This window comes from Marmota monax, unplaced genomic scaffold (genome assembly GCF_021218885.2).
Source record: "Marmota monax isolate L192 unplaced genomic scaffold, Marmota_monax_Labrador192_F-V1.1 WCK01_AAM20220418_F8-fsc00013, whole genome shotgun sequence".
Classification (NCBI taxonomy): domain Eukaryota; kingdom Metazoa; phylum Chordata; class Mammalia; order Rodentia; family Sciuridae; genus Marmota; species Marmota monax.
Genome location: NW_026692202.1, coordinates 3,564,626 through 3,586,975, shown reverse-complemented (window position 1 = coordinate 3,586,975; position 22,350 = coordinate 3,564,626). Strand labels below are relative to the sequence as shown.

General features: G+C 40.5%; 1 protein-coding gene across 3 annotated transcripts in view; it reads left to right on the top strand.

Annotated features, from left to right (window-relative positions):
* The window catches only part of Crybg1 (crystallin beta-gamma domain containing 1), a 196,893-nt gene that overhangs the window by 111,920 nt on the left and 62,623 nt on the right, over positions 1–22,350 (top strand). The window contains exon 1 of one of the 3 annotated variants that reach the window (XM_058575314.1): positions 19,005–19,204. The exons of the other annotated variants lie outside the window; for them this stretch is intronic. Coding sequence (XP_058431297.1) covers positions 19,202–19,204 — 3 coding nt within the window. The 5' untranslated portion in view covers positions 19,005–19,201. Of the gene's footprint in view, positions 1–19,004; positions 19,205–22,350 lie in introns of those variants that run through there. 3 annotated transcript variants of the gene reach the window in all.

The following is a 22,350-nucleotide window of genomic DNA, read 5'->3' as shown; positions in this document are numbered from 1 at the left end:
TTGAGTGGCTCGTGATTTGTGCCCAGCCAGACTGCGGCAATACTGATCCCAGGACAAAGACATAACTACTAACTGTGATAGTCCCCTAGCTGGTTTCTCTGCTCCCCACTATTGTTTTCCCCATATTTTTTATTGGTGTACTACAGTTGTGTATCATGTTGGGACTCCTCGTTGTTACATAGTCAAACATACACACAGTGTAACAATATAATTTGGCCAGATTCATTCTCTCTGCCCCTTTTCTTTTTGTCCTTTTCCTCCCTACAGTTTTTTATATAGAGAGGCCAGAATCATCTTTTCCTACATGAATCAGATCCTATTATTCTTCTGCTTATAACTCTCCCAAGGGCTCCCCACCACTCTTAGAAATCTCCAGTCTGAGCTGTGGTGCACGCCTGTAATCCCAGCTGCTCAGGGGGCTGAGGCAGGAAGATGGTGACTTCAAAGCCAGCCTCAGCAATGTAGCGAGGCCCTAAGCAACTCAGTGACACCCTATCTCTAAATAAAATCTGAAAAAGGGCTGCAACATGGGTTTACAGGACCTTTGTGAATGGACCATGCCCCTCCCTGACTCACTGCCCCATCTCCCACTGCTCACCACCCCCCTGAAGCAATTGCTTGAGCTCTTCCCTGCCTCAGGAATGTAGCACGACCCGTTTGTGGGGCCTAGAATACACTTGCCCAGGTCCTCAGAGGAAGGATTCCTGCTGGTCCTTCACATCTTAGCCTAAATGTCACCTCTGCAGAAAGGTCACTCAGACACTATCACCTCCACCTATATGAGTTACCTGCACAGCACATATCATTACATCCTGTTTCCCTGCTGGCTTGTTTGCTTGTTTATTATCAGTTTCCTCTCCTAAGACATCAACTCCACGAAGCAGAGATTTTTGTCTCCTTTGTTCCCTGCTATATCTCTCTTCCTAGCACAATGTCTGGCATGTACTAGGTGCTTATAAATGTTTATGGAGTGAATGAATAAGTGTTTTCTCTGTATCTTATGCTTTCAACTTCATATCCTTAATTATTTTATTTCTCAAAAACTTCTTAATACTCAGGCATGTGAGTTCAGTTTATTTTATTTTATTTTTTTGTAGTTGTAGATGGACAGATGCCTTTTTTAAATTTGTTTATTTTTATGTGGTGCCAAGGATCGAACCCAGTGCCTCACTCATGCTAGGCAAGCGCTCTGCCACTGAGCCCCAGCCCCAGCCCTCGAGTTCAATTTTTAAAATTTGGTTTGATTTCTTTCTTTCTTCCTTCCCTCCCTCCCTTCCTTCCTTCCTTCCCTCGTTTCCTACTGGGCATTGAACCCAGGGGCACTTTACTACCAAGCCACATCCCCAGTCCTTTTCATTTTATTTCAAGACAGGGTCTCGCTAAGTTGCTGAGGCTGGCTGCAAACTTGCATTCCTCCTGCTGAGGATGGCAGGCATGAGCCACTGCACTGGACTAATGTATTAATTTGAATTTGACACAGTAAGTAGGGGACAGTTGCTTCTCTTTTCTAGTTTTGTAACTGTCAGGATTAACTAATCCTTCGAGGTCTCTTAAAAGTCAAGTCCTAAAGTTTTCTTGTTCTGCTATAGTACAATTTTTTCATTCACTGCTCCAGTTGATAGAATTAAAAGAAAAAAAAAAAGACTTTCCTTGTAGCTATCTTATATAGCAGAAAGTCAGTATTTTTTTGTTAGAAGGCAGTTTTGTAAAGAACAGTTTTGGCAATTCTGCACCAAGGTCTACAAAGTCTGGTGATGTAGAGACAGTAAGCTGTCACCTGTGTTGGGGTGAGGGTATGGGGATTAGGGCCCCTCCGCTGAACACTCAGGCAGCCAGGCCAAGTTCTGACTTTTCCTCGGGCACAAGGGAGCTTCTTGCTTCTCTCTTCCCCTTAGGCCCAAGGCGTGGGTGCAGTCCTCTCCTCTCCAGTCTGTCCAATAAACAATTTGGTAAAAGCAACACTGTGACACACCCAGAATTCAAAATAACTCACAGCCTGCCCTTCCTTTACAGAACTCATGGAGAAACATAAATAAACAATTTCTGTATTGTTATAAAGATGAATTTAGAGCAGGAACCTAAAAGCTAGTATATAATCATAAAATGAAATAAAGGAGTTCTGCTTAGACCACATTCCTCAGAGTGATTGACATAGCTGTGCTGGGGTCTAATACAGTATTATTAATATGTATCACTCCTACAAGGCATGTTACCTGCCTGTGCCACGAAGCCTCCTTATACTTAGCACCATACAATCATTAATTAACCCATACTCCAGCCCCTGAGTTGGGTATCATTATCCCTGGTTTGCAAATCAGGAAAAGCAAAGGTGTTAGTGCTTAGACTCTAAGCACTATGTTGCTGGGCTCAATAATGAGTTCTGGAATTCCTGACTCTCAGCCTGAACTTGGGTTTCCTGGACCATTGAGCCAATATTTATTACCACTGAAGATAACCAAATGGAAATAATCCAAAGACATGTTGTGCTTGCAGAACTTCAGCCTGATCTTTGTGGTTTTCTATGTGAAAAGAGACTGCTCTCTGCTTGGCATGGTTGGGAACTGGAGGAGATGGACATGTTGGGAGGAGGGTGGGATAGCAGGGATAAATAGAGGGGAAGAACATCACATGATTTCTCATTTGGGGTGGGAAGCTATCTGAGCTGAGCTTCTTGAAAATGTCACCTAAGTCTGAGTTGTCAGATTTTTTGTGTTGTCAGATGTTTTCCACATTTTTTATTGGTGCTTTATAGTTATAATGTTGGGATTCATTGCTACACACTCATATATGTACATGATATAACAATGTAATTTGGCCAATATTGTTCCCCAGTGGTTACCCCCTCCTCCTCCATCCCTTTCCTATACTCTATGGTCTCCCTTCAATTTTCATGAGATCTACCCCCCAACACACACTTTATTTTCCTTTTTCCTCTTTAGCTTCCATGTATAAGAGAAAACATACTACCCATGATATTCTGAGTTTGGCTTATTTCACTTAACATAATGTTCTCAAGTCCCACCCATTTTCCTGCAAACGACATAGTTTATTTCTTCTTTAGGGCTAAATAAAATTCATATATATATATATATGAATTTTATAATATATATATAAATGTTATATATAAACATTTTCTTTATCTATCATCTATTGTTGGACACCTAGATTGGTTCCACAGTTTGAATATTGTGACTCATGCTGCCATAAGCATGAGTATGTATGTATCAGTATCATATGACAAATTTATAGCTGGGTCATATAGTGGTTCCAGTCCTAGTCTTTGGAAGAATCTCCATGCTCATTTCCATAGTGGTTGTATTAATTTACAATCCCAAGAGTGCAAAAGTGTTCCTTTTTCTCCGCATCTTCTCCAGCACTTATTGTTGTTTGGATTCTTAGTGGAATGAGATGAAATCTCAATGCAGTTTTGATTTGCATTTTCCTAATTACTTTAGTAAGATGTTGAACATCTTTTTATAGCCATATTTTTTTGTACCATTTGTATTTCTTCTTTTGAGAAGTATCTATTTAGTTCATCTGCCCATTAATTAATTCAGTTATTTGGTTTTTTGGTGTCAAGTTTTTTGAGTTCTTTACATATTCTGGATATTAATCCCCTATCAGAAAAGTAGTTAGCAAAGATTCTCTCCCATTCTGTAGGCTCTCTCTTCACACTTTGTTGTTTCCTTTCCTGTGCAGCTTTTTAATGTGATTTATTAACACTTGGCATTATTTCCTGAGCTTTAGGGTTCCTATTGGGAAAGTTGTTGCCTGTGTCTATGTCCTGGAGTATTGGCCCTAACTTTTCTTCTAGAAGTTTCATAGTTTCTGGTATAATCCTAAAGTCTCTTCTTTGTCTCTCTGGGGGCAGACCCTGTGGCCAGGAGATATAACTAGGCCCAACAGGTGGCCAAGGGGAGGCCCTATCCAGGGAACACATTCAGATGTGCAGGCTGAGATGTCCTGGGTAATTGTGGAGGCCACTGGTCATATAGAATGGAGGCAAGAGAGGGAAGAGAAGGTAAACTTGAGCTTCAGGTCATTTCAAAGATGCATTTTTTTAAAAGGCAGAATATTAGAACATTATTTAATAGTTTGTGAGCTTGATTCATAACTTTAAAATACTTAAACATGTGGTGTGTGAGCCTCTAGTTATATTCTTGTCTCTTTTTGTCTTTAATGTTGGGACAAGCTTAGGTAGGTTTTTAAAAAACAAAACAAAAAAGTGAGTTTATTTGTTCCCATTTTCTTAATTCTCTTAATTGATTAATAAACACACTATAACCAGTTATCTTTGAATCTCACCATGAATTATAGGTAAAGGCCCTTTCTTAAAGATTTATTCCTGAGCTTTTAGATTTTTAGAATAATTATTAAAAAATTACCTCAAGTGTTTTAAGTGTCAGCTCTTCAAGGAGAGTTTGGGGAGAGTTGTCAAATAATCTATTGTCTGATACTTAATTCTTTATGTTTTTAAGGCATACTGGAAATGTTTTTAGTCTAAGCAGTGTATCCTGCTCTAAAGGAAATTATAAAACAAATGGGAATGTAGGAGAAATGTACATGGAAAAATGACCAGCAAATGAGAAATCCGCATTACCAGTAACGAATGCTTTAAGAGAATGTCAGTACACTTGGGCTATGCAAGAAGCCTCCAGGCTGGACCCTGCCGTGTGAATCAGAGTTGGATTGCACAGAGGGTGAGGCAACATTCTAGAGGAAAAACCCCATGAGCAAAGATAACGAGACAGGCAAGCAGGTGGTGTGCTTGTGGAACTGAGAACATTCAGATTTGGTTAGTGGACAGTTGGCACGGGCACATGGAGGCAGGATGACTACAAAGAGGAACAGTGCCATTCTGCTCAGGGTTATGAAAGTGTGGGCTTTCTCCTGAACAGAGTGGACAGTCACTGAATGTTTTTAAAGAAGTAGGTGATGGAATAAAACCTATGATATAGAAAGGTTTTTGTATACAGTGACTGATGAGGGAGACAAGAGGCAGGTAGGCAGAGGAGGTTCTGAGCTCCTGGACTGGAGAGGAGGCCAAAGATCTAACATTTCCTTGTTCCCAGAACTTAAAACATCTTCTGTTTTGTTTGATTGTTTGTTTGTTTGTTTTGGTACAGGGGATTGAACCCAGGGGCACTTACCCACTGAGCCACATCCCCAGCCCTTTTTTATATTTTATTTAGAGGCAGGGTCTTGCTGATTTGCTTAGGGTCCTACTAAGCTGCTGAGCAAGGCTTCGAACTCACAATCCTCCTGCCTCCCAAGCTGCTGAAGACTATAGGCATGTGCCACAGTGCCTGGCTATCTGTTTTTCAGAGATATCCCCAACCATTTCCACAGGGACCAAGTGATGAATGATGAAATATAATAGAATGATAGAAAATGAGTTCCTACACAAGATAAAAAAGAATGCTCATTTTCCACTTTCCACACTCCTGTTTCCTGTTCCCTGGTGATTTAGTGTTTTATGATGCTACCTGTCTGTTTCTCTCAGTGAAGAACAGGTAAGCACCATTGAACTCCTATTTCAAGTAGTTCCAAAATTCAACTAGTAAATATAACTATGTTAACCTTGTCTATTCAGAGAATAAGAAAATGTCCTTAATCCCAGGTCATGAGAACATTTTAGTTTTTGTGTTTTTTTTAAATGAACTTAGGGCTGGGCTAAGTAGATCTCACTAACCACAATAAAATCATATGCAACTTTTTTATTTGCAGTGCTGGGGATAGAAAACCCAGGGTCTTGCACATGCTAGGCAAGTGGTCTACCACTGAGCTACCGGCCCCCAGCCCAACATGTTACTTTTGTATTAAAAAAAAAAAAAGTCACAGGGACATAACTTTCCTGTCCTTATATATGAACACATGACCAATGTAATCCCACATCATGTACAACCATAACGATGGGATCCTTATTAGAATAAGTCATACTCCATGTGTACACAATGTGTCAAAATACACTCTACTTCTTATATATCTAAAAAGAACAAATTTTTAAAAAGTCACAGGGGTGGGGTGAGCAGTATGCAAAGTGCAGAAAGGCATCCAACACTGGAAAGTCTGTGATCATCATCTCATGATGCTCCTTCTGCTGCCTGGATTGAGGACCTGGGGCATCTCATTCATCCTTCTTGGACAGGATCACTTAAGGACAGTAAGTTCAGAAGCTGCCAGGCCCCTCTCATCTCCACCATTCAACGATTATGTAAGTTAGATCTAACACTAAAAGATCATTTAATACGATGGATTGCTACACACACCTTGAGTCAGTGTCTCTGCTTGAATTTCCCGGCGGCTGTGACACCCGAGGATGACGCAGCCATGGACTTATGAGTGATTAATTCATGGGAAACTTGAGATGGAAGTTTTTTTTTTTAATGTTGATTGTGTATCAAGTTTACTAGGTCATTCAGTGTGTGAAATTATATCTCCCTTCCCACTGTGAATCACACTTAAAATAGGCTACCTTATAGAACATCATCTAATGGACGATGTTACTTTTTTTTTTTTTTTGGTACTGGGGATTGAGCCACATTCCCAGACCCTTTTATATTTTATTAAAGACAGGGTCTCACTGAGTTACTTAGGGCCTTGCTAAATTGCTGAGGCTGGCTTTGAACTCATGATCCTCCTGCCTCAGCTTCTAGAGTTGCTGGGATTATAGGCATTCGCCACTGTACCCATCTCCTTTTGTAATTTTTTTAAAGGGTACTGGGTCCTATTATGAATTTCTTAGGGACTGTCTGTGGGAGGGACATGAAGTGAGGTTAGTTCCTTATGCAGAACCACAAGCACCTTTAAAAAGTTGATGAATTGGTTAAAAGCATGGATTCTGAATCACACCTGCTCAGGTTCAAATTCAAGCTATCATTGGGTAGGTAAGCATCCTTGGGTTAGTTTCTATACCTTTCTGCTTCAGATACTCATCTGACTCATCAGGTCAGCATGAGGATTCAATGTGTTTATTACATGTGAAGCACTTAGAATACCACCCACCATAAGCATTTGGTATAGCATTGTCATTATTGAACAAAGCAAAGAAAGAGATATTTAATTATGACTTTAGCTCTGTCAAGGCATAAAGAGCCATTGGCATGATTATGTGGACCCAACATTTCTTCTTCAATGTCTTTTAAGCTATTGTGGTGATGTTTTGCGGTGTTGATCCCATTGTAATTTCAAAGCCATAAAAATGACATTGTTCCAATCACTGCCTCATCATATTTGCATTTTAATAAATGTGATTATTTATTTATGTCTGTTTAAGGTTCCTACTCACTTTTTTTTGGCTTGTATTAGTGCATTGTAGTTGTACATAATAGTGGACATAATGTATGACATATGTGTGTGGACATAATATGACATAATCATATATGATTGGAATTTAATTTGCTCCATTTCAATCCCTAGTGCTTCCTCCTTCCCTTCCCTTCTCCCTCCCCCAGTTCCCCTTCCTCCACTCTACTGGTCATTCTTTTCTTTATTTTCAATTGGTGCTTTATAGATATACATGAAGGTAGAATTCATCATGGAACATTTATACATACGCATAGTGTACTTTTGTTGAATTCATTCCCCACTTACTCCCCTTTCATGTTCTTCCCCCTCCCATTCAATCTCCTTTTATTCCACTTATTTCTCTATTTTTATGATATCCAGCTGCCCCCAACCCCTTATTTCACTCTAGCTTCCGCATATGAGAGAAAACATTCGACCCTTGATTTTCTGAGTCTGGCTTATTTCACTTAGCGTAGCGTTCACATATCCACTTTTTTTTTTTTTTGAGAGAGAGAGAGAGAGAGAGAGAGAGAGAGAATTTTTTAATATTTAGTTTTCGGTGGACACAACATCTTTATTTTATTTTTATGTGGTATTGAGGATCGAACCCAGCCCCCTGGGAATGCCAGGCGAGCGTGCTACCGCTTGAGCCACATTCCCAGCCCCACGCATATCCACTTTTAAGGAGAAATGTTCAATGGAATACTGAAGTGCAGGAAGAATCAAATGAAGGAAGTGGATCTTTTCACAAGTTCCCTTTGTGTTTTCAGTGGATACTGAACATTGACTTGAAGGGTGTTTACTGCTGAAAGTTGGGCTGTAATTTGAGGAACTAGAATGTCAAGGGCAGTTGAAACAGTGAGTCAGGGTTTCCAAGACTAGTCCAATTCAAGCTCCTTCCTTTTAGATAACAAATTGACATTGGTCATAGTTAAGGAATTACTTCAGATTATCTCAAATTAAGCTTCATTTGTTTGACCTTTAGCAAACTAGCAAAGAATCTTCCTCAGTTACCCCTGGTAAGCTGAGCTGTGACTAAAGATTAACCAAAAAAACTGAAAAAGAGGGAGTGATATGACAATGGGTCCTTTTGTGGCCTTCCTTCAAATTTGTTCTATTGGGAACCATTTTTGTGTGGTTCATCAGAAGTGGTATGTAGGTTTTCTTTCTTTCTGAAGGATCTCAAACCACAAAAAGGGCTTTTCACTCTCCCTGGTTGATCCAGAGTATGAAGCTGTATGTGACCATTCAGAAAGTGTGTGCCCAGACACAGGATGGCTGGGCAGAAGTTCCCATCCCTGTACAAAGGAAGAGAGCACAGTTCTTGGTCTTGCTGGCACAGAGCTCTCCATCTGCCTGGATGCCAGACCGTGCCCTGGAACTGGGATGCATCCATTGCCTGGGTGAGACAGCTGTGGAAGGGCATCCATCTCACCACTGCTCCTGTAGCTTTAGAGGATTGTGGGATAACCCTTCATATGCTGCCTTGTTAGGTTAGATCTGTGCACCACATGAAAACTCTTCAATAATGAGGGTGCACAAATATTACAATGAGATAATGAGTGTGTATGTGTTTTGCTCTTGTGTACAGATTAGATCTGTCTTATCTTTCCTTCTAAACCTTAATTCCAATTATGTTTGTATCCAGTTAAACTGTGGTTTAGGCTGAGACTGATGACGGCTACAATCTAGAAGCGGATGTGCCTGCTCAATTGTGAAGTCCTGCGCTGAAAGTAATTGCCATATAGGATAATGCCGGAAGGCTTGGGTTGTGCCTCTCATACATCTGCTAAGGGCAGTGTAACATTCGGCAGAGCACAAATCAATGGAAAGTGTGTTCAAGTCAAATGCATTTTGTACCCCAAACATACCATTGCTATAGAGTACATGGAAGCTTTACATACCTTCTACTTGGAATACTAACTACAGTGATATACACTAATGTCTGTGTCCCTCCCAAATCCTATGTTAAAATCAACCCCACAATGTGATCGTATTAGAAAGTGAGGCCTTAGAGAGGTTATGGGGTCATGAGGATGGAGTCTTCATGAATGAGATTACAAAAAAAGAAGACCCTGAGAGCTACGTAGTCCCTTCTACCATGTGAGCACACAGTGAGAAGATGGTGAGGAAGCAGGCCTTCACCAGATGAATCTGCCAGCACTTGTCCTTGAACTTCCCATCCACCCAAACCGTGAGAAATAAATTTTGGTTATTTATAAGCCACTTGATCTGGGACACTGATACAGTAGTCTGAATGGACTGAGTCACTGAGGAGGCCATGCCTTTCCACACTTACAGTTAAAGGAGGCTTAGTCTAATCAGTACGTGCCTCTTCGTAGAAGTAAACCTGTGACAAGAGAAAACTTGTAAGATGCTCAATAAATGTTTCCATGAATGAATGAACACAGTTCTCATGGGCTATACTATCAAGAGCATATATATTACTAAAAAATCATTTCCACCAATTAAATGAGTCTCCAAGGTCTTTTATACCTATTCAATTATTGCATGTTCATTTTCTTCTTCTCATTTTCCAAAAGAAGGGGGACAACATCAACATAGAAAAAGCTCTAACATGTTGTACGGATTTCACTACATTCTGTATCGACCTCAGACTTCCTTCTCTTAAAATCTAGAGATAATTATTTTATCATTTGTGCATTTCTTGGGTCCAAGCCACCTCTTCAGGCTAGACCCCTAATTTGAACTTGCCTTAACCCTTTGGAGGCTTAGCTCAAAATGAACAGAGAGAATTTCTTTTTTACCCCTGGTGTTGGAGATGGAACCCAGCTCTTCACTTATGCTAAGTAAGTGCTCTATCACTGAGCCACACAGCACTTATTTCTGTTACATATGTTTACAGAGAGATTTTTACATCCCCTGCTGTCAAAGTTCAGGCTGCTAAAACAAAGTTCCACAGTCAGTCACTCATAAACAGCCGACACTTATTTTTCACACATCTGAGAGCTGAATGTGTGAGATCAGGATGCCAACATGGTTGGGTTCTGGTGAGGGCCTCAAATGGGTGGTAGATGGCTAACTTCTTATTTCTTCACTTGGCAGAGACCAGAGAGGGGAAGCAAGCTCTTTTGTGACACTTATAAAGGCCCTAATCTCATGTAGGAGGGCTCCACCCTCAATACCTAATCACATCCCAAAGGCCTCACATCCTACTAAATCACATTTCAGGGTAGAATTTCAATGTGGGAGTTGAGAAGACTACATTTAGAAACACATTTAGAAACATTCAATTCACAATACCTCCTCAGTGTCTTATAATGTTTGATTTGGAGAAATGGTAGAGAATATTAGTAGCAAAAGCTTACACTTACATTATTGCATACATACTAGGCACTATTCTGAATACAAATAATAACTTGTTTAATCCTTGTAAAATGGATGATGAATAATAATGAGGTAAGGTCATTCTAGATTTCTTATTACATCACCCCAAGGAAACTGATGAAAGCAACAAAAAAAATCTGAAGTTGTAAGAAAAAATTATGGTGGGGTATATATAATTCCTGTTTCTATTTTTCCAAGTGAGAGCACTGAAGAATAGAATACAATAGAGCCACAAAAATGCTGATATATTCTGAATCTCCATGTTTAACAAATGAATATTTTCAATACACAAATTCAATGTAATTTTGTATGTTGAGTATTTGTACCAAAAATGTTCATTTATACATGAGATGTGATTTTATATTTAACAAAAATTCCTATCACTGTCTCGTTGTACCACAGTGAAATCAGTACATTGTACCTGCATCTTTAATGTCATTTAGCATTACAAATTTGTCTGGGACTCCTGAGAACATGAGGCCTTATGCCCCTTGTTAGAGACCTCAGTCTTCCCATATTTCTCTTTCCACTTACTTTTCTACAACTGCCCCTAAAATAATAATGAAGAGGACTCCCCTGCTACTTTAATAGATTTGGTCTTTACATTGTCCCAGGACACCATAGATTTTCTTATAACCTCAGATTTTTAAAATTACTTTCATCAGTTTCCTTGGGGTGGTGAAATAAGGGGGCTAGAATGGCCTCACCTCATTATCATTCATCATCCATTTTATAAATCAAGGTCTAATTCATATGCCATAAAGTTTACTGTTTGAAGTGTATAATTCAGTGGGTTTTAGGATATTGACACGATTGTGCAACCACCACTACGATCTCATTCCAGAATCTTTTTGTCACCCCCAAAAGAAACTCTGTAGTTACTCTTCATTCCGTCCTTCCCCCAGCACCTGGCAACCACCCATCTACTCTCTGTCTCTGTGGATTTGCCTATTCTGGACTTATGACATAAATGGTAGTAAACATTATGTTTATTGTTTTGTGTCTGGCACTTTCACTGAGCAAGATGTTGTCACGGTTCTTCCCTGTTGTGGCGTGTCTCAGTGCTTCGTTTCCTGTGATGACCAATAATGCTGCATTTTGTTTTTCCATTCATCAGCTGATGAGCATTTGTGTTGCTGGTGTATTTTGACTCTTATAAATAAATCTGCCACCAATATTTATGCATACATTTTTCTGTGGGCAGATACTTTCAGTCCTTTTGGGTATGTACCTAGGAATGGGATTTCTGAGTGTCTTGGTCAGCTTGGGCTGCTATAACAAGATACCTTAGAAGGGTAACTTACAAAATAGGACATTTGGTTCTCACAGTTCTGGAAGGTGGAAGGCCAAGGTCAAGGTATCAGCATGGTCAATTTCTATTTATTTATTGGTTGCTTGTGCCATAGGTGTCATAGAAGGTAAGATAGGGGCAATCATCTTTTTTGCTAGGAATGCAGTCTGTTTTCTGAATGGCATGATGCTAAGGAAGACATCATTGCAGAACTGACTGCGAAGTCTTAAGAGAAGTTTAAAGTTCATACCCTTTAGGCTGAGTGGTTGTTTGGGACAATATGGCAGATAAACATGATGCAGGCCAGAGGAGGGCCTGGCTGACCTGTGACCAAACTAGGATTGCTCACTGGCAGCCTGGAGTTAGTAAGAGCATTTTGTGCTAAAGGAAATTTGGCTGCATGATGGAGGTGAAAGTTTAACTTTACAGTGTCTTTGACATACTAAATTTATGAAGAGAACAATTACAAAACCTTATTGGACATAGAAATAAGTCATGAGAGGTGAGGTTAGACACGCTTGACATCTCTTATAAAGTCCCTGTTTGTCTGCTGCTGGGTGTGGTGGTGCATGTATGTAGTCCCAGAGACTTGAGAGCCTGAGGCAGGAGAATTGCAAGTTCCAGGCCAGCCTCAGCAACTTAGTGAGACCCCATCTCAAACAAAACCGAAAATGGAGGCTGGGGAGATAGGGTTAGGGTTAGGTAGAGTACCCTTGGATTCAATCTCCAATACTGTGCAGGGGGTGGGGGGAGAAAGTTCCTGTATGTCTGCTGTACTCCATTTTGGTCATTTTGGTGACCCAGGTCTCCACTCTTCCTTTCCTTAATCAGCTTCCCCCCACCGCCATAGATTCGCACCTCAACGCCCTCCTTTGCACCTCCAGATCCCCTTCTGTCCTCCATCCTATTCCGTGTCCTGCGTGGACATCGATAAGCTCTTTCTGGTGGTCATCTGGCTCTCTGCTGGAATTGAAGCAGGGTCTTGGCAGAAGGTTAGAGAGGGAATGAAAAAAGGCCAGGCATTCATTCTCTAGGATCCCTCCCTGCAGGACACTGCAGGCTGGCTGTGTCCCTCTGCCCCTGCCAGAACCCCCGGCACTGTCCTCTGTGTGCCTATTCTGGCAGCTGTTCCCTCCTTGTCATTCGGGTGTGTTTTTAGTCTCAGGTTAGGACACTACTCTGAAGAAGGTCCCTAAGTCCTGTGCATACCTTGGCCCCTTTTATTTTATTTTTTAGTTTTATTTTTAGGTCCCAAGGATTGAACCTAGTGATACTAATCCTCAGCCCTATCCTCAGCCCTTTTTTTATTTTTTTATTTTGAGACAGGGTCTCACTAAGTTGCTTAGGGCCTCGTTGAGTTGTTGAGGCTGGCTTTAAACTTGCAATTCTCCTGCTTCAGCCTCCTGAGTTGCTGGGATTACAGGTACATGCCATCATGCCCAGCTCCTTTGCCCCTCTAGCCTCTCATCCAAACATTCCACTTTTCCTGTTCTTTCCTTCTCACAGGACCTAACTGATACACCTTCTCTCCTAGTCAGGCCCAAACAGGCCATACTGGAAGACTTTCTCTTTAACAGAAGTCTGTGAACTGTACTTGTTCATTCTGTATGTGGTTCTGAAGCACCTACTGTGTGACTGCAATGCTATTATACCTGTCAGGTGCTGAGGATTTAGGATGAAGGAAATTGATAAAATCCCTGTTCTGAGGAGCTTCCATTTTAGCTGGAAACAGATAGTGACCAAGAGGTACACATTAAACTGTGAGCCAGAGACAGGTACTAGGAGGAAGAATAGCACAGGAAAGGGTGCCCTCCAGAGACAGAAATTAAATAGGAGGTGAGAATGAGGATAAAAAAGAAAAGGTACATGAGAGAGGGAGTGGGTGGGGGGCAAGAAGGTTGTAAGGGAAGAAACCAGGGACCACAGAGAGACAGAATGGTTTCTGGAGAGGGGGTGGCGAAAGCTGATGTTAGAGACAAGAGGTTAAGACTGTGTGGTTTGGAGTCCAGCAGTCCTGGGTTTGAACCTGGCCACTATTCATTAATCCTGTGCCCTTGGACAGATTGCTTGCCTTCCTTGCCTGAACTTTCCTCATTTGTAAAATGGTGACAATAATTTGTTTCTCTTCAGATTTGATGAGTTTATGAATGTAAAGTGCTTAGCAAAATGCATGGGACATAATTAACCCTAAGGCTACTGTTCATAAAAATGTAATATAGCTATTTGGTGTCCCCCAAGACTTCTAGCCATATGAGAGCACCTGTACTTCAACAGCTAAATAAAAAAAGATGGATGCCCCCATTTTACATGCAAAATCAAGGTCCGAGTCCTCCCCATTACCTGTGGCTCTGGTTCCTCTCTGAGGACCACTCCCCTCACCTCTTCTCCTGTGCTTCCTTGTGCCACAAGTCCCCCTATACTTGGAACCAGCCTCCTCCTTGATGTCCCCAAAGCACCATCATCTTAGTGCAGTTGTATACACGCGGTGAACTTTGACCAGCTCAGCACAGTGCAGTAGAGAATTGAAAACAGCATTGTCACTGCTTGGTCATTCCACAGACTAGGAATTTTTCACTGGCCTTTTTACTTTGAGTCCCAATCTCTCACTATTTCTAGAGATAATAAATCTTTAAACTGATGGATTGAATTTCCATTCTTTCCCTGAACCCCCATCTCACTGAAGCTCTCTACTTCCTGTTTGACTGAGCCTATTTTAAATACATAAATGTATATGCTTTTAAAATTCTCTGTCCCTTTAGTCCCAGCTACTTGGGAGGCTGAGGCAGGAGGATCACCTGAGCCCAGGGGTTCCAGACCAGCCTGTACAACATAGTGAGGTCCCATTTCAAAAAAAAAAAAAAAAAGGTGGTGGGGAAGAAGAACTTTGAGATAATTTTGTATTCTGTGAAGGGACTAATGCCTCCAGCAGGAATTTTTAAAAAACAACTATAAAGGAGTCCTTTGTTTAATAAATCTGCCCACTCTGCAGTTGTCATTTCCTCTTAAAATTCTGCCCTCTGCTGGGGGACAGTCAGGGCGGCGGTGGGGGGGTGGGGGACTCCCAGCTGAAGTATGTCTATGTGACTTTTTCCCATGTGATATGGGTGGGCAGGGCTAGCAAAGGTGGGCAGAAAGTCAGGGGTTGGCGGATTTACCTTTCTTTGCACCTAACCATACTCCTGGGCTTTGCAGAAACCCAGTCTCAGTCAGAGGCAGAAATAAGTAAGGCTCACAGCAACAGTGAGCATGTGAGGAAGGTCCCCAGCTAGAATCCATCCGTGGGGAATTTGGCTGAGGGGATGGGAAGAAAAGGGCATACTGAATTCTCCTTCTTTTTTCTCTCCTCTGTGAAAAGCCTGATGCTAGTGATGAATATGTAATCAGTTTTCAATTTGCACTTAAAAAAAAATGTACTAATGAGAAAGTGTAACACCTTGAGTAAGCCTGGAAATAAATAAGATTGGTACGGCTGCCTCTCATCACCATGTTGTGGTGTTGTTGTTGTTTAATATATAAATAAATACGTGTGTGTGTGTGTGTGTGTGTATATGTATATATATATATATATATATATATATATATATATATATATATATATATTTGTAGATGGACACAATACCTTTATTTTATTTATTTACTTTAATGTAGTGCTGAGGATCAAACCCAGGGCCTCACACGTGCCAGGCAGGTGCTCTACAGCAGAGCCATAACCCCGGCCCCTCCATGTGATATTAAATTAAGGAAGTTTCCTCTTACAAGAGGATTTTATTGCTTTGTTGCAAAGCAGAACTACAGTCTTGCTATTTTTATTTCATTCATTATGATAATCACAAAAAGTACCCTTTCTTCAGACACTTTATTTAAACAAAATGATGAAATGCTGTCCAGTCATTAAGAGTAGTTATTACCTATGCTTATTAGTGAAATCCTGACCACAAAGCCCATTCAGCAGGAGCCACCTCTGTAAAGGACACATAAAGACAAACTGCTGATCAAAACTGTCAGATGCTGAAGGAGGCTCAAGACAGTAAATGTATCTTTTGTCTTTTACAGGGAATAAGTAACACTCGCTGCCCTATAATACAGCCAATAATGCCATTTATGGAGCATCGCTTCTGTTCTTCCTATAAAATTGTGATTTCTAAGAGACTGATTTAGTGTTCAGATTAAGTATAGACGTATAACTTTGAGAGTGAAACCTACATGGTTTGTGGACATTTCTACTTGGCAATATTAACTGTCCCTTAAGTTCACATGACCCATGCCAGTCTCCCAGCCCTGTGCTAGAGCTCCATGAGGTTCTCCAGGCCGCGAGACTGCATCATGGTTTCCTTTGAGTTCACCTCACTCTCTCTCAGTCTCTACTTTCCCAGATGATTTTCTTTTCTTCCTTCCATTTCCACAACTTGTGGTCACTCCAGGTCACTAACCCCAACCCCCCTTCCATGGGGTCCACCAGAGGCTGCCGTGGTTGTCTTCCACCAGCATCCCTTCCAATCATGTCACTTCCCCGCTCAGGAACCTGTGGAGAGTCCATATTCTCCAGCCTTCCCCAGATGACATTAATTTCCTTATTCCACCTTCCACCTTCCCCTCACTAATTCCACCAGGCTTCATCATGCCCCTTAACTGCAGTGAGGCCTTTATGCCCATGGCCATGGCTTACCTGTCTTCAGGCTGTGCCCTGGCCTGGAGTGCCTTCTCTCACCCCGTTCCTTGTTAAGTCTGTCCTTCAGAGTTGGTCCTTTGTCTTCCTGGACCCTTGCTGCACACCCTCACTGGTCTTCTTCCCTTTGAATTCTGAAAGCATCACAAATGTCTATAGCACATATTTTAGCAGTTAATTATATGCCTGCCAGCAGGTGGTTGCTTTATAGACAAGTCTATAAGCTTCTAGAAGTAAAAATAAACCTTATATTCTCTATCCTTCACACAGTGAGTTCATGGTAGGTACTCGTGGAAGATATTAACTGTTTCCTATCTTTTATGTGCCAGGGGGGTTAGTAGAAGAATTCTTATTTTCAAGCCAGAGCATTGGCACAGTTCAGGAGGTTAAGGCAGGAGGATTACAAATTCAAAGCCAGCCTCAGCACAACTTAGCTAGGCCCTAAGCAACTTAGTGAGACCCCATCTCAAAAAAAAAAAAAAAAAAAAGAGATAGAGAGAGAGAGAAAGAATTCTTATTTCAGATTATGTTGTTAAGTCCTTGTATAATCATAGTGCCAGAAAATGTTTTTAATATAAATGATTACTAAAGAATTGATTGTCAATCAATTAATATTAGATTATAAAGGTTTTATATATCAGCCATAATACTTATTTAGAAAAAAAGGAAGAAACCAAACACTTAGAGCTAGGGTATGTGTATTTTAAGTATTAGTTCAAATGACACCCCCTCTCCAATGAAGAACTACTTTTTGTACATGGGGCATCCGTAAATGGTAGCTGTTATGACAGGCCCATAGCATCCTCTAAATAACAATATTCCCTTATATAGTCTTCATACATCTGTCTTCATTCCTTTCCTTTTTTTTTTTTAAATTTTATTGCATTATAGTTATACATAGAATTGGGGTTCATTTTGACATGATTAGACAAGCATGGAATGTAATTTGCTTCATTTAAGTCCCCAGTACTTCCCCTTTCCCTCCACTCTTCCCTCCCCTATTCTATTGGTCTTTCTTCTATTATAGTATTTATTTTACATATTTGATCATGACCATGACACTGATGTTGATACTCATCACTTGATGCATGATAATTACCCCAAACTGTGAGTTCCTTGATGTCAGGGAACCCTGAGTCGACAGGAGACTGCCAGAGAGCTGGCAATCAATACATGCTGTATCACATGATACAATATGGATGAATCTTGAGGATGTTGTGCTATAAGTGATAAAAGTCAGTCACTCAAAGATGAATACTGTACGTACCATGTTTATAAGGTGACTGAAATAGTCAAACTCAGAAACGAAAAGGAGAACGGTGGTTGCCAGGGGCTAGGGGCAGAGCAGAATGGGGAGTTGCTTAATGGGCATAGAGCTTCAGTTTTGCAAAATGAGAAAGTTCTAGAGAGCTTTTGCACAACAATGAATATGGTGAATACTGAGCACTTAAAAATCATTAAGGGGCAGGTTTTGTGTTATATGCTTTCTGCCACAATTATAATCAAGAACATCATCATCAATGCATGTTCACACCGATGAGCCCATAGGTGCGTGATAAATGTTTCTTTTTTTAAAAAAAAAATTATTAGACCTTGATGGACTTTTATTTTATTCATTTATTTATATGTGGTGCTGAGAATCAAACCCGATGCCTTATACATGCCTGGCAAGCACTCTACCCCTGAGTCACAACACCAGCCCCTTAATATTATGTTCCTAATAAGGGTGGTCATGATAAAAGAAACAGGAGAGCACTTTTTCTTCTGATCTATATCACCTAGAAATAAAGCCAAGTAATTAAGAGGTCTATTAATTGTGTCACTATTTGTTGAAAAATAAAACTTCAACAAAATAATTTTTCTGAATACTGAAAATTTACAAGACATAATCAAGCTAGAAAAACGGGATAATAATTTACAATTACGGAATTATATGGATTGATGATTATAGGTGTCCATTATTTGGGTACTGATGAAATGGACATCATTTTCACCTTTCCTGTTACATGAACACACATTTTTAAGTAATGTTACATGGGATATGGCTTGTAGGATATAATTTATACCTAGGTAGGAGAAAACAGCAGAAGTAAATAAAAGGTGAAATGAAAACAAAACAGAACAGAAACTCAGCAGTAAAGACAATTGACCTTGCTCACCAGAGATTGAAAATCAGAGCTAAGATACCCTTCCAAATGCCTCCTTCCCATCCACCTGTAATCAGGCTTTTTTCATATAATTTAATATATGCAGGACAACTTTCCCTGAACCACCTACTACTACTTCCTCTGTTGTCTTTTCAGCAATTTTAGTTTAGTGTCACACCCAAGAAAGGGCGCACCTCTTTAACCCTTTCAACTCTTGAATCAAACACACCCTTATTAAAAGCGCTTTTGACATGAACAGTCAGCATCTGTCCTTCAGCTCTGACTCGGGGAGACAGCAGCTGGTTGGCAGGTGAGCTGGCGAGAGTTAAGCCCCGAAAGACGGAGAACCAGGCCAGGCTGTTCTGAGAAGCAGGAAGATCGATATTGGTAATGCTGGCGGAACTGCATTTTACTCCTTATATCCTCTTGGTGTATCTATAGAAATCAAAAAGAAGCAACAGCATGGTAAGAAACGAACCTAAGTTTTGTTATCTCTTTATTGCTCAAGACCTTGTTTTTGAATTTATGTACTAGTACTGCTATTAATAACATCAATGAATTCACAATGTATTTATTGTCTACATCTGGCAAACTCTCTGGGTTTAAAAATCTTAAGCAATTTTGAATAGAGGAAATAGAGTGGGAGGCTGAGCACCCTCAGAGACTTGGACTTGAAGTGGAAATGAGAACACCCTGCCTGTCATCTCTGCTGTTTGCTCGTTCTCGTTCTTTAAAATCCCGCAGGTGATCATTAGCAAGCTACTCTTGTTAAATGCATTTGACTTAGCTCCATCGCCACCCCAATAAGTTCGGTTTTATAGACCTGTTGTTGAGTGTGCTATAAAGGACTTAGTCCTTTTTTCCTCTCTGAGTTAAAAACAGCTTCTCTCTCCACCCCTTTTTCAAATTTTAAAGGCAAACTGATATCCAGCCCCTTGGGGGCAGGGATGAAGAAGGATGGAACTAGTGGAGAAACATTGTTTTGAGAAGAAGGGTTGATTTTCAGTTTTCTTCATGGTTGCAGAACTTGGAACTCTAGTACATTCTTTTAAAATGTAGGTTATCTTTCAAATGTGCTCTCCAGTGGGCGTTGGCTGCCTGCTGCTCTCACCGGCCGCTGTATAACGAGTTATTATGTATTGCACATACTTTCCCCAAACGAGATTTATTAGGACACAGAAATTTATGGGAACAACTCAGCTTCTTACAACCCTATCATTCAAGAAGTGCTGGGAATTAAGATAAGTGAAGAGAAAAAGCAATCTTGTAAACTTTTAAGTAAAAGAAGTTTATGTAAGACGTATTAAACTTCGCTTCGCTAGTTTGATCACCGAAGCATAAATATAAAACCCCAAGTAAGTGTTGGGCGTTATTGCCTTCATTTTCTCTATTCAAGCTTTAATCCTTAACACTTTCCCCATCATTTGCTCTTTCAGACACAATGGCTTAATAACCACACTGACAAATAGTCTCTACACAAAGGTGTGAGCTCTTGATTGGTACCTAGAAATCTTAACAGAATTCACAACATGTTTTTAAATGCCTTTTTAAAATTATTTGCCAAATTAAAAAATAATTAAACATGTAGGATCAAGAGTATTGTGACTATGAACCTTCAAAAGCATTTCGGGTTTAATAAGTAAAATTTTGATATTTTGGTCAATAATTTTATTAGTGCCTAGTTGTTAATATCTAGATGTGTCCTAAGCAGATAGATTGAATGATAGCTTAGGAACAGGAGTAGAGAGTGTTGGGCTAGAGTTGGGAGACCTGCAGGAGGAGGTGTACTGGCCAGGCTGATCATTCTGAAGGTTGTCTCTCCCTGGAGTGTCTCTGTGCTATGAAATAAAGGTACATGGAAAGGTACACGGTGTTAGTAATTACGCTGCAGATACTAATAGTGTAGTGGCTAGTGAGAAAGACATTTGAATTTTAATTCAAAATGTTGAAATGGGCAGAGCTGCTGCCTGTGTCTCCAGGCAAAATGAGGACGAAGGCAGTGCAGGAAAACCTGGGTGTGCAGGCTTGTCCGCCTCAAGCCTGTACAGGAGTGGGGTTTGCAAAATGCAATCCAAATGCACAAGCTGAGGCAGAGAGGAGGCAGCCCAGCTCTAGTTGCTGCCAGGAATAGAGTGGTGAAAGGTGATGAAATGTTTTACTTTTCAAAACTGAAAGAGCACAGATTTCTCACAGTCTCCCCACTCCCAACCTCTGCAACTTCCACCCCTATCCCACCTGCCCCAAGACAGAGTCTCACAGGGGAAGCAAAGAATAAAACCCAATTTCATAGGAGGGAAAAACAAACCCATTTTCCTAAGGGTAGAAAGGAAGTGATCTATGGAGGGGAAAAAAGATATGAGATGTTAAATGAAAGCCCTTACAAGCATAATTTTATAGAGCTAATCTGTTAAAGTGTCAGAGTCTCCCTGCTTGGTAGTTCCAGTGTGGTACTTTGGGCTCTGCAGGAGCTGATCCTCACCACCCAGGGTCTATTTGTACCTGTGCCTCACCTTCCTCCCTTCCTGCCCTACCTTCCTTTGCAGCAGGCTTCGTTTCTCAGCTCTTTCTGTGTCTGATATGACCTACCTCCTTGTTCTCTGATCTTGTTTAAGTGTGTGTGTGTGTGTGTGTGTGTGTGTGTGTGTGTAAGAGAGAGAGAGAGAGAGAGAGAGAGAGAGAGAGAGAGAGAGTTTGTGTCAATGCTGCCAAAATAAACAGAACAGGAATTAGGAAAGAAATGGCACACACACATTGCAATGCATCTTTGAGTCTGGCCAGCTGTGTGTGAACCTAGGTGAATTTCTTTGCATACTGCAATTTTCTCAGATATGGAATGAGGATGACAATTACCCACTCACAGGATTGTCATGAGGCACCTGGCAAAATAGTAGGTTGGTAAGAATTATTAGCTGAAATATACAACAAAAGAAGAAGAATGAAAGACCAATAAGTATATAAAATATGTTCAATGCCTTGATCAACCAAAGAATGCATGTTATCAAGCAGGGCACTTGTAATCTCAGCTGCTCAGGAGTCTGAGGCAGGTGGATCACAAATTCAAGGCCAGCTTGAGCAACTTATCGAGATGCTGTCTCAAAATAAAAATTTAAAAAGGTCTGGGGATGTAGCTCAGTGGTAGAGGGCTTACCTAGCATACACAGGCCCTGGATTCAATTCCCCTCCCCACCAAACACAAAAAGTTTAGAAAAATAATTTTTTAATAAAGAAATGCACGTTTTCTAGTTTCTGTGAAATACAGTTTGAACCATAAAAGTATATACAATATAAATATGATTATAGAGTATAATGGATAATCATAAAGTAAGCTGCAATATATAACTAGACACAAGTCAAGAAATAGGATAGTTCTGTCCCTTTAATGAGTCCCCCATGGGTCTCTGATCACACTCCTCTCTCACCACCAAGGCCAGAACTAGGGAGAGTGAGGCACTTGCCTCAGAAGCAAAATTTAAGGAGGCACCAAAAAACTCAGTAATCGAGATACATAATATTTTAATGCAATATTTTAAAGAGTAAAAGTTAATGCAAAAAAAATACATGACAGGCAAAATAACAAAATTTTAAAGAAAATCAGGATTCAAACCACAAAG